The sequence below is a fragment of the Aphis gossypii genome, chromosome X (genome assembly GCF_020184175.1).
Source record: "Aphis gossypii isolate Hap1 chromosome X, ASM2018417v2, whole genome shotgun sequence".
NCBI classification, from domain to species: domain Eukaryota; kingdom Metazoa; phylum Arthropoda; class Insecta; order Hemiptera; family Aphididae; genus Aphis; species Aphis gossypii.
In genome coordinates, this window is record NC_065533.1 from 3,611,159 (window position 1) to 3,623,628 (window position 12,470).

Here is a 12,470-nt window from a genome sequence, read left to right on the forward strand (position 1 = left end):
TATCTCTCTTATCCGTTCCATTTTACCACTCCTGCACGGTTATGCAGAGACCCTATTATTTGCTATCTGTTGTCTTAGCCATCCAAGTATAAGATATGTCATCATAAAATTGACATAATTAAATGTCTACGCATGTTGGAGTCGTTCATATTCAGTACTAACTCAATGGCATATCTAGAATTTTTTTTCTAGACATGAAGAGAGATAAGATCAAATAAGTAATTAATTTGAATTAAGATATATTATAAGTATAAGTATGTCATCTTAATTCGAGCTAATAAAGCACTGTATGCACCATGAAACATTTGTACAAATGCTACGGTAAAGCGCCCTCGGGAAATTTAGCAGGAGGTTATAATAAAAAAAACCACCAAAAAGTGCATTAAAAAAAAAAAAAATGGTACCTACTGGTCATCTAGTTTACCCCCGCCACTCAAGTTTAGTTGACGCCTGCCACTTACATCTCTTTTGTTTTCGATATTATAAAATGTATAAATGGATAATTAAATGGACGTACTGCAGAGTTTTGGCCACCTGCATAATTTTTTATTATTTTTTGCATATTATATTGTTGGATACTTATCTATTGTTCTTCCTGCGAACGCAGTCTTTACATATATGGCCGGCACAAATGTACCACCATGCGTGTGTAATCATGAGAGACGTTTGTTTTTACGACGTCCTTAGTTCGTTCCTCTATGTTGTCAGCACTGGAAGACATATGGTATTACGCCTGACATTGGTGCCGACTATCGGTCGCGAGTGTGAGTGTGTTGATGAGACTGCCGCGTCGTGCTGTGTGTGCTAATACGGTGCCGTCTCCGTGCCATTATTTTGTATTGTTTTTTTCTTACAAAAGTTTGAATTCGCTCTTTATTGCAACATATACATCGGTGGTATTAGTGAAGTTCGAGATTTCGTCCATTAAGGTGTGTGATCGTCCTATATTGCAACACACACCTTGGACATTTAATCGACAACGAGTTCCGAGCAGCGATATCCACCATTTCGCGGCATATACCATCAACGTTTCGTGTCGTGTTATCATAAGGCTGTGACCGTAAATTGCATCACACGCCCTTACGAGTGTTAAATATTGGCCGCCGAGTTTCGTCCAGAATTGGAATCAAAGGAGGTTGAGGAACATTGTCTATCCGGGAGCGAACTCAACTATAGTAGGTAGTCCATCCCACATATCAGGTGGATCCAGGTCAGTCCTATATCATCTGTTATATTTTTTTGTTTATATAATATTTATATTATTATATTTTATATATTGTTATATTTTTTTAACTTACTAACATTAGTATGTAAGGATTTATATACTGTTATATACGTAAGTTTCGGCAATATATTTTATTAATTTAATACAGTTCACTTTTTTATCATCGGTTACCGTTTGCTTTAATACATCGTAATTTCCCCCCAATTCGTTTGCTATAATAGTATATTACTTTACGTATTTGGCGCATTTTAAATCTGTGAGTATATCCGGCATACACCGAGTGGTGTCATCAAAAGTCGGGTAGTCGCGCATACAATATTATGTATTCATAAATGAATGATGTATAATTTTTACGATTTACTTATTCATATAGTTTATCTATTTTTATTTTAATCGCCTAAATTTTTTCAAAATAATAGTAATAAATTCATACCAACGTCAAAATATCAATGAAATGTTTAAATAAACAATAATAAAGATTACAAATTTCAAAATTATGTTTGAAGTCTGAGTGAGGATGTCTCTTCTTGCTCCCCCTTCCGGGCGCCAATCGGCATGTATATACTATAAACTAGGGGTGGTCAAACAGTCGATCGCGATCGCGATCGCAGTTTCGTGGACAATTTCAAAGTCGATCGTGTTAGAATTTATTTTTAGGGCCACGCGCCCTATATGATTCTTAATAATTATAGTACTTTAATGATAAAAAAAGTTTTCTATGGAAGTCGATCCTCAAAGGTGAAGTATATTTTAGTAGATCGTGACTAAAAAAAGTTTGACCACCCCTGCTATAAACTATAAAACAATTACAAAAGATGTTTATATATAAGGATTATAACGTTTCTTGAGTCTGTACTCCCTAAATCATTTCTTTATTAATTACAACTGTCAAATTAGATAAATTGGATAGGTAAGTATGATGGTGATGAAATAATATTAATTTTTACCTATCGATAATTCAATTAGTTCACAATAAACTGATTTAGTTAATGTTAGATTTAGATATTTAGATATTATTATTTTTCATCTCAATTTTGTTATAATAGTTTTAATTTTGTAGGTTATTATGGATTTTCTCTTTGATCCTGATGTTAAATCACTTTACACTCTATCATTAAATCAATTATGCATTACAATGGACGAAACTACACTACGATCACTTTTAGAACAGTTACAACCATCACTTTGTTTAGAAATCTTATGGAAGGTTAGAAAAGATTTTGGACATGAAATTATGTTTTATCAAATGTATAAAAAATGATTTATTTTTATAGACTCTATGTGTGGATGATTTTAGATCGAAGATAAAGGTTGATAAAGTTTCATCGGGTCATGAAATGGCTTTGATTATGTCAAACCCGACCCCTTTTTTGTCATACAGTCAATTAACAATTGACAAAATTGAACACCATGGCGCCTCACAACAAGTAATCATATTTCTTTATAGTACCTAATTATTATAATTTATAGTATAGCATTATATTGTAACACATAATTTAGGTAAACATGATACTTTATATGTATATAATGATATAATGGTACAAGTTATATGAATTTAAGATAGGAATATTGACTAATATAATATATATATATATATATCAGTTGACAATAAATATTTATTAGGTATATAAATTGCACTATACTAACTAATTATAGTTGGTGATGAATGATGAGTATGCTTGTATATTATTTAAATATAAATGTATGTTTTAAAAAGTTATTAAATACATTTTATTTGGTGGGATCGTTAAAATGTTTTATATTTGGATGTTTATGTAAGTAGAGATGTTGCAGTATCAATATATAGTATAGTTAGATAGTCAAGAAAATATTATACATCGATAAAATATCATTGTAGTTGAATCGTTTAATATTATTTTTTTACTGTGGTTTATAAATTTTTTACAATTTATAATATATAACCTATAAATTTATCATAGGGCTAAGTTAGGTCAAAATTGTTTTTATCCTTGTATATTTTATTTTGTATTCATTTGAAAATTTAAATAGTGTATTAAATTAATGACATTCCTAAGATATATTGTCAATTGGATAAATATTATGTAGATAGTAGATAATATTTTCATGATGAATATTGCCAAGTATTCTTGTGTTACCATAGATAATAAAGAATGGATAAGCCATTCACTATTATCATACGTTCTCAAATAATTTATTAATGTAAGTGCTTAAATCTAATCCGTGAATTTATTTCATGATATTTTGTATTTCAATAACACAGACATATTATTATATAATAACTAGATAGCTGACTGTCTTCTTATCAATGATACTGGCAGCCATTTACAACTTGGGCAAAGTTAACTAAAATTGAATTGAACTTAGCTGGTTATGACCATAGAACACTGATGTTTTATGTTTTATGTTATGACCGTCAACAAATCATAGTATAATAATGTACAAGTATACCATATCTTGTAATTTTAATAATTTAAGTTTATGAAAAAATAATTATATTATTATATGAATATTGAATAATATTTGTATATGAAATATTATATTATAATATAGGATTCATGATGTCAAAACAATTAAAAAATGATAAAAATTTGTAAACATTCACCAAGTGACAAATGATGTCGGTCATCAGAACTCAACAATATTGTTCTATATAGAGTCGGCTATCTAATTATTATGTATTATGTCTGTGTTCAATAACTGATTTATAATAAGTGATAAAAAAGGAGAAAACAGGCACCTTAATGAGACAGAAGATATCTGCTCTCTAGGAACGAGGCACCTAATGTTATAAGCATAGGTATGGCTTATCCATTCTTTATTATCTATGGTTTAAACATATAAAAAATTGCAAAAAAAACTTAAATAGGTATAATAGTTAATATACAATATCATCAATTATTTAGTTCTTATAATTAAAAAAAAAAAATAGGTACTCTAATTTTTAATAAATATGTTGAATAGACTTAAAATAAAATCAAACTTGGTCAAGTCATAGTTGAAGGGACTGGCAAAGTAGTTCTCAGTTATCCAAGAATTCAAATATTACAAAACCAAAGATAAAATTTAAAAATATGTATTTTATCTAAAACAGTAAAATATATTAATTAGAATGTATTTATTATAAAATGTATGTATGTAGTATGTACTATTTATACATAAATAAAAACACATAAACTACCTCAATTCTTTATAATATATCTGTAGCTAAGTAGCTTGTACATCATAGTGATCACATTAAAACAATATAAATAATAATATAAGTGGTGTATAATTTAAATATAGACAACTCATTGTCTATATAATAATAATTTATTTGAATATCTATTTATATTAGTTGTAGAATCAGTTCTTAGATATATATTTTATTCTATAAGATTTAGTGAATTAAGCGTTTTAAGTTCTAAATAATTCATGAACTTCTGGCCAATACATTTTTTGTTGAGTAATTTATTTTTAGATCATATGCTAAAGTTTATTATTTATTAAGTATATTGTACTCTGATATAAGTTTTTTTTTAAATAAAAGAAACTGTAATTTTTTTTATAATTGACATAGAAGTAGTACGCTAAGTTCTTTATAATTTTTATTTGAATGTACTAAATTCCATAAATTATCAGAAAACTGTATACATCTATTTATTTATTTGTACTATTTATCTAAATTAATTTGTAATAATAATACTAATGGCCTTATTTTCAATAGTAAATGTACTTAAGTTAGGGATAAATTATAATTGTATAATTTTATAAAAAAAAATAGCTTGGGTTATTCACAAAAACATTTGAGTTAAACAAGATTTTTTGCATTTTTGCTTTATATCAATTGGAAATTCTAAGAACTGGGGTAAAAGTTTGAAGTATTGGCGATTTTGGGTTAAAGAAATTTGAATTAACTACTTGTATAAGGTTCATTTTGTGTTAAAAAACATTTTTTTCTCATGTAAATACAAATAAAATATTATAATTATTAAATTATAACTAATGTATTATTAACCCTTTAAGAAAATTAAAATATATTTCTTCAAATTGTATTATTATCATTATTTTTTTTTTTTTTTTTTTTTAATAAAACTAAGATTTTTTAATAAATTTTAACAAAATAAAATACTAAATAATTGTAATTGTGAAACGAGAAAAATTAAACAAACAATATGATTTATTTTGGAATTGAATATTGAACATTTTTATTTTAATGTATAGATTTTAATGATATATTAAATATAATTTGAGAACCAAAATGTAATACTTCTTGTTAATATATTTCCTATTTTGTTTCAGACTGAATTTATTGATAATGTCAATTTTTCTAGTTTTTTTAATCAAGAGTTATTTTTTAAGTTGGTGGAAGTCACCAACTTACGAGATCAACTATTTACTTTATTTCAGGTATTATTTTAATATTACCAAATTGAAACAATTGATATTAGCCATTTATACAACTTCAATTGTATGATTATGAATTAATTTAAATTTTTTTTTTTTAGATTTGTGTACAAATTAAGGGTTTTAATTTCCCATTAAATTTTGCTCAAGATTGGATAGCATCAGAAATACTAGATATAAATGAAAAGGTAGAAAGAGGTCTTAAATTAGGTTTGTAAATTATTTTTATTTTTATTTTTTGAAATTTTGTTTAAATTCTGTTTGATTTTTAGGAGTTTTTCTCGGTGATTCTGGCTGGCTTAATGAAAGTGCACTAGTCTTATCACACACATACAAAATAATTACCACAAAATGGATGTGTCACGACCAAAAATTACAACTTCTCAAAACCCTTCAATGCCTGACAAAGTTATAGAATAGCTTGAATTTATTATAAATAATTTACTTTGAAATTATAATAAATTTAACAATAACAAATTTTTTCTAGGTGGTTAATAGTTTTATCATATTACCATAATTTCAAAGATGCTAAAATAGTTTTAAGACATATGCTTCACACTATTCACATAATTAAACAAATTGAAGAAAAAACACTGTGCATAGCGTATGCATGTGTAGCTGTGTCCGAATACTATTTTAAATTACAGCAATTTGATGAGGTTAGTTATTTCTTTGAGGATATTTAATTTTATATTTTTATTTTGAATATAACTATTTAGGCTTGGTCTTGGGGAGCTAAAGCTATCCTTGAACTTCACAAGAACAGTGGACACTTGAAAGTTATTGTCCTAAGTCATGGCGTTAAAGTTTGTACTGTATTGAACAAACTTAACATAGCACGTATGTTGAAGACTCAAATGAATGCATTCAAAGAAGAAATTAGTGATTACACTCTTTATCATGTGTTATTGAATGAATCACACTATTTTTATACTATATATCAACAACAACATATATTACCATGGTTATTTCGTAACCACTATGTAAGAATTGTCTGTGATAAATTCATGGTAATATAACAATAATAGATAATAATAACCAACATGTGTTATATTTTAGATTTTATTAGACTATTCACGCAATTTATTTGGTTATTATAATTTACACACTGCAATGATTATGGTTGAGTATGTAACTCTTCGCCATGCAGTTCGAAATGGTTTTCTATTAAAATTTATTATTGATGATACTATGTAAGAAAAAACATTATTTTTAATGATAAAATTAATACTTGTTTGTTATTGCTTTGTCACAAAACCGTTTACAATTTTTTTTTGAAACTTTATATTGAAATATACAATATATATAAAAATGTCATTGTACATGGACGGTCACCTGGGGTAGAATAATACAATATTTATATGGCACAGTAATAACAAACAGGAGCCAATAAATAAAAAAAATTTTTTGACAACCATGACAATTTTAGGCGGTGTTTACTACAAGCCATAAATATCATGCACAAAATTGGCTTACCGGATGACAATATGTTGTTAGTGAAAGCCTATCAGATGAAAACATTAGTGGTCCAAGATCTAGTGGTGGGTTTAGAGAATGAATATCCATATAGTATTGGTTTAAATGGTTTGTACCTTTATTACTAAGCTATATATTTACTTAATGCTTATATTTTATTTATTAATGTAATATCCTTTGCAGATAAATAAATTTAAAATAATAACTGAAATATCAAATCTATTAAATGTAAATGATATTATGTACATATTGACTTAGTGGTTAGAACTATATTGATTAATTAACTTATTAATAATTACAATTAATAATTACATTTTCTATCTTAGAGCATTAAGCATTTTAGTAGCTTCTTTTAGATTTATGTACACATTTGTAATTTTTTAGAAATAACTCTTAATAATTATAATATAAGTTCCCTTGTTCAAAATATTAAAACAAATTCATAATTTTAAATTTTATTTTTCAAACCAAAATTAATGGTTTATTCAGTTGTTTTCTGGCTAGCAAGGTTCATACAAGTCATAGTTTTATTAAAAAGATTATAAAAATTTATTATTTAATAATTATACTATTCAAATGAGATTATAGACTTAAAAAGTATTTATATCAATTATGTAATTTATGTGTTGATAGTTATTAATTATATCAATTTTGCATGTATAGTTTTGAGTATTAGCAAAAATCTTTTAACTCTATAACCGACTACTGATTAAGCAGTTAACGTAATAACACAAATTTATATTTAGATTTTAGATTAATCTTTTGATAAAATGTATATTTGATAGATTAAGATAGAGAGATTTATTTATGTATAATAATGGTCAGTTAAAGAATTGTTTATGTATAATCTAGCATTTTGGAAGAAAATATGCACATTTTTTTATGTAAATCTTATTATATAATTTAATTACTATACTCGTAGTATTATTTGAATATTTTAAAATGTTAATTATATTGTTGTGGTTTTATAAAATACATTGTTTCAGATTTTACTGAAAGAATTGAAAGACAAAATATAAAACGGGAATCGCGGGAAATGTTAAGAAAAGCTGAGATATTTCACTTAAATTTCTTAGAGAAAAATTTAAAATCAGCTATAAGGAACACCCTGGTTACAGCACATTTACATACTTATCTAGGACGTTTTTATATTTTTCAGAAAAATTATTCGGTAATGTTTAAATTATTTTTCTCTTCAGATTACTGACTTTGTTATACTTATGGCAACTATTATTTATGTTTGTAGCGATCTAAAGAATTGCTTTTTAGAGCGCTTGAAATCAAAAAATTATTATTAGGTGAAAACCACATATCATTTGCCCAAACTTTAAGTGTGTTAGCTCGTTTGCACGTAACATCAAACAAATTTCAAGAAGCTGAAGTACTTTATTTGCAAGTGATAAAAATATGTAAGTTATAATAAGTTAATTCTATTATTATTATATTTTAAAATATTAAATTACATAACTATTTTTACTTAGATCAAAATTCCCTCGATGGCCCTCACCTAGAACTTCAGTTAACTATATTAGAATTGATGGAAATTTATAAAAATTTAAATAATACAGAAAAGTGGAATCGTTATTCTAATTATTTTACGTGGTTAAATAAAACATATAATGAGTGGTTATTAGAGTTGCAATCTATAGGAATAGATAATAACTGTAAAAAAGAAGATTTTAGTTTGGAAAAGTTTAAATGCATATTAAATAAATGCAATTGTAACTAAAAGTTAATTTAAATGAAAGAATAATTTGAAAAGTTTAGTTGAATTTCAAAGATGTATATTTTTTTTATGTTCTAAAATATTCTTTTAAATGTAACAAAAATATTTTTAATCTATTCTAAATTAAGTGTAAACTCTTTCCAGTTTCTAAAAATTGATAGAAAGTTATTTATATCTGTATAAAAATATATATGGTTCAAAAAAATAATTAAATTTAAAGTTTTAATTTTAAATTTAATCAAGTTAAAGTATAACGAAGTAAAATATTTAATTTGGCAATTACTGATTTTGTAATATGACTATTTTTGTAATATATTTTATTCTCACGGTTACATTGTTTACATTAAAATAATTATGTAAGGATGTGAACTGCCCTTTACGAATAAATTATATATTTTTATTGACATATTTTAATTAAATAGTCTAATTTTCTAAATATTAAATTATAGGTAGGTACCTAACATTAGAAATATGATCACTGAATGTGTAAATAACTAAGGTAGAAAGTATCAAGATAAAATATATATCACATCAATGTAATATTTACACTAAAACAATACTACTGAAGTATTTTTTTTCGACGATTTGACCTCCGAAAATAGCATAAAACGCCCCTTCAAACAGATCATCGGCCAGAGCGTTTAGGTATCAACTCGCGTTTACATTGTACATCGATCGTTGACTCGCTCAGGCCTGTTATATTCGGTAGGCCATTCGTGGCCTCCTATAAGTTCAAATTGTCTCTACGTCAGTTTCAATATTTTTTAATAAACAAAACCTTTTTTTATATTAATTGTGTCAGATCCATGATCTCCAGTGCTATCCATGTCAACCGTACTTCTACGAGATATCGAATAACTTTGACGCTAGTATATGTGAACAACAGTGCCAATAGTATATTGTGTGGCAAGGGCGGGAAGTGAGCCATTTCAGTTGCGGGCGTTGTGTGCGGCACGAGCCGCAGGCAATTTGAGTGCAAATTTCAATATTTCACTAATTTTAGCGCGATTTTTAGCTGGGACCGACACACATAAAAGCGTTTGTGCCTTTGTGGCATATACATTTAAAGTGAAACATAAATTAAAAATAATGCATTTATATTAGTATAGCTATAGCAATACACCTAAGTGTTCCGTGTGATAGTGTGAAACCACCTGAGTTTTGTCAAACAATTAACAATAGTTCAAAAATGTCCTATAGTATAATTACTTTTTAAATTAAAATCCATAAGTGTAAATTTATGCCTATTTGTACTTAGTACTACTAAAGTTATATTTATTTTAATGCCCTTGTTTTCGTAAAAACATCTTTCAAACATCATAGGTACTAAAATATATCTTCAAGTAAGGGCTGGTTCTACCTTTTCTACCTTTAGATAACTCATAGTTAAACTTATCCATCGGATAATTTGACTTATACCGCTCTACAAAGTCTAGTTATTCCTGAAGCTGTTGGTTAAGTAATTGGTAACTTGTCAAACAGTTTTACTACTGAATAAGTATTTTATCTGGAGGATAATCTATGGTTATATCGGATTATTATCATATTGTGAAGAGATGTTCTAAAAACTGTACCTAATACCTATAGAGTTTTACTGTAAAATTGATTTAGTTTAAATTCGAGTGTTATATAAGCTTATAATCATTTTTAACTAAAAAATGTTCTGTAATTTTGATATCATATCTGATGAAGATGAATACAATATTGAAGATTTGCCGAAACCACGAAAAAAAAGTATTTCGAAATCGAATGGACGGTTTAGAAATGTGGGATGATGATGAATTTTTTATGAGATTTAGACTAAAAAATCACAGTTATTGAACATTTATCTAAAATTGAATTTCATTTAAAGTCAAAAACGAACAGGTAAGTAATTTATTGTATATATTTATATGAAGTTATTGTTAAAGGTATATACTCGTATATATATATACCTAACTATTTCTAAAGTAAATTAACCATCAGCAAGAGCAGATTAGGCAGAATTATAATTATAAAATTGGGAATTGTTCACATTTAGTTAGCACTTAACACGTTGACGGACAATCGATTAATTTTACTGCATAAGTAGTAATTGTCTATTCGTATCTATATTGACAATTTAAAATATTATTACTGCTATAGCAGAATTCTAAATACCTTCCAAAAAGTGGCATTACTGTTATGTCAGTAATATTTCCAATGGTTTCTTATGAAAAAAGAAGTTGAGTTTCCCATATTAAGTATATTATTGCGCATTTAATTAAATCATTATAATTGATTATTATTGATAATTATTTCCGTTTTATTTATAGGTTCACATAATCACATGGTAATTCTATGTGTCAATTTAAACTTTAAAGCATGCCTATTGAACAAAATAGTACTTCCAAGTGTCCGTCAACATGTTAGGGTGGTTAAAGCCCTAGAGTGGATAAACGTTGGAGGGGGGTATTCATACTATGTTTCTATATTAAAAAATATAAATTAAAATTTTGTTTTAATTTACTTTTCAGAAACTGTGCCATATTGCCTATAACAAAATTATTATTGAAACTTAGGTTTTATGCATTAGGGACAATTTTGCTTGCTGCTGGGGACTTTGTAGGCGTTAGTAAAACTTCAGCTTATAATATTGTTCGAACAGTTACTGAAGCTATAGCTTCTTTAAGACCGTTGTATATTAAAATACTAGACCATCATTGTAGTATTCAAGAAACTAGATTGAAATTTTACAATATAGCACGATTTCCAAGAATTATAAGTGCCATCGATTGTACTCATGTTAAACTTCAATCACCTGGTAATTTACTGAACTACTTCATCCATTATTTATTTTTAAATTATATAAGTAATGTAACAGCTAACTAGCTAAGTAAATCACTATGATGTAAAGTTTCAAAGAACTTAAATATCTCTTGTTTATACTGACATTTAACAATTAAACTTAAATTAAATTATTTACAAAATCTATAATTAGTACATGAGATTCGATATAATTTAAGACAACAGTATTATTAAAAAGGAAAACATATTTTAAAATATAATACGCTCTCACTCATTATAAAATTTCTGAAATGTTCAACAATATCCTGAGCTATTGTTGAACTATTCAAAAGCAAATGCATTTCAGTGGCTAAATAAAGATCACTATTATCCAAAACTTTTTGTAAATGATCTGAATAGTAAAAAACCCCTGTTGAAAAAAAAATAAAAATTAATAAGGTATAAAACATAACAATAATACCATGTGAATATGTGATTGAAGATTCAAGAGACACTGTAAAATTGGTAGCCATGTAATTTTGGGATTAAGTACAGCAGATCCTCTTCGAGCTAATGCCACTAAAACTTAAAAGGATTCTTCAACAGAATTTTCCTAAGATAGAACATTATAAAATTGCACTAACTATGTATGTAATATATATAAGTACAAAACCCTTGAAATGGCTTCTTGTGGCTTATTAAACAGTAAATCAAATGCTCCTTAAAAATCTCCTAATCATTTCAGAAATATAGCTATAGCGTTATCTAATCCTGTTCTTTTTGTTACCTAAGTTGCAACAGAATATTCAATTTAATAAAAAATCCAAGGCATTACAATTTATTATAATTCTTACAGCCATTTCTTTTGTTAAATGTAATGAATAATTTGTTTTTACAAAATCCATTATTAGTCCAAATTGAGTATTTTATTAG

The 12,470-nt window shown here is 26.6% G+C and overlaps 1 protein-coding gene across 2 annotated transcripts; it reads left to right on the plus strand.

Annotated features, from left to right (window-relative positions):
• The first annotated feature begins 754 nt into the window (after positions 1–754).
• Positions 755–8,832, plus strand: LOC114132041 (uncharacterized). Of its 2 annotated transcripts, none has more exons than XM_027997417.2 (13): positions 755–1,210; positions 2,286–2,432; positions 2,500–2,652; positions 5,486–5,593; positions 5,692–5,800; positions 5,863–5,998; positions 6,078–6,249; positions 6,310–6,573; positions 6,650–6,783; positions 7,020–7,174; positions 8,053–8,237; positions 8,313–8,475; positions 8,548–8,832. In XM_027997417.2, the coding sequence occupies exons 2-13, from the start codon at positions 2,292–2,294 to the stop codon at positions 8,793–8,795; spliced, it is 1,968 nt and encodes a 655-aa protein (XP_027853218.2). In that variant the 5' UTR covers positions 755–1,210; positions 2,286–2,291; the 3' UTR covers positions 8,796–8,832. The 2 variants fall into 2 exon arrangements, with proteins under 2 accessions (XP_027853218.2, XP_050061859.1); XM_050205902.1 differs by having other exon boundaries at positions 755–1,175.
• Positions 8,833–12,470: the final 3,638 nt, after the last annotated feature.

Bases quoted from the DNA above. Each gene is read 5' to 3' on its own strand.
- LOC114132041 (XM_027997417.2), top strand. From the start codon at position 2,292: ATGGATTTTCTCTTTGATCCTGATGTTAAATCACTTTACACTCTATCA. The intron at 5,594-5,691 runs GTATTATTTTAA...TTTTTTTTTTAG, and splicing joins AACTATTTACTTTATTTCAG to ATTTGTGTACAAATTAAGGG. The intron at 8,238-8,312 runs GTAATGTTTAAA...TTATGTTTGTAG, and splicing joins TTTTTCAGAAAAATTATTCG to CGATCTAAAGAATTGCTTTT.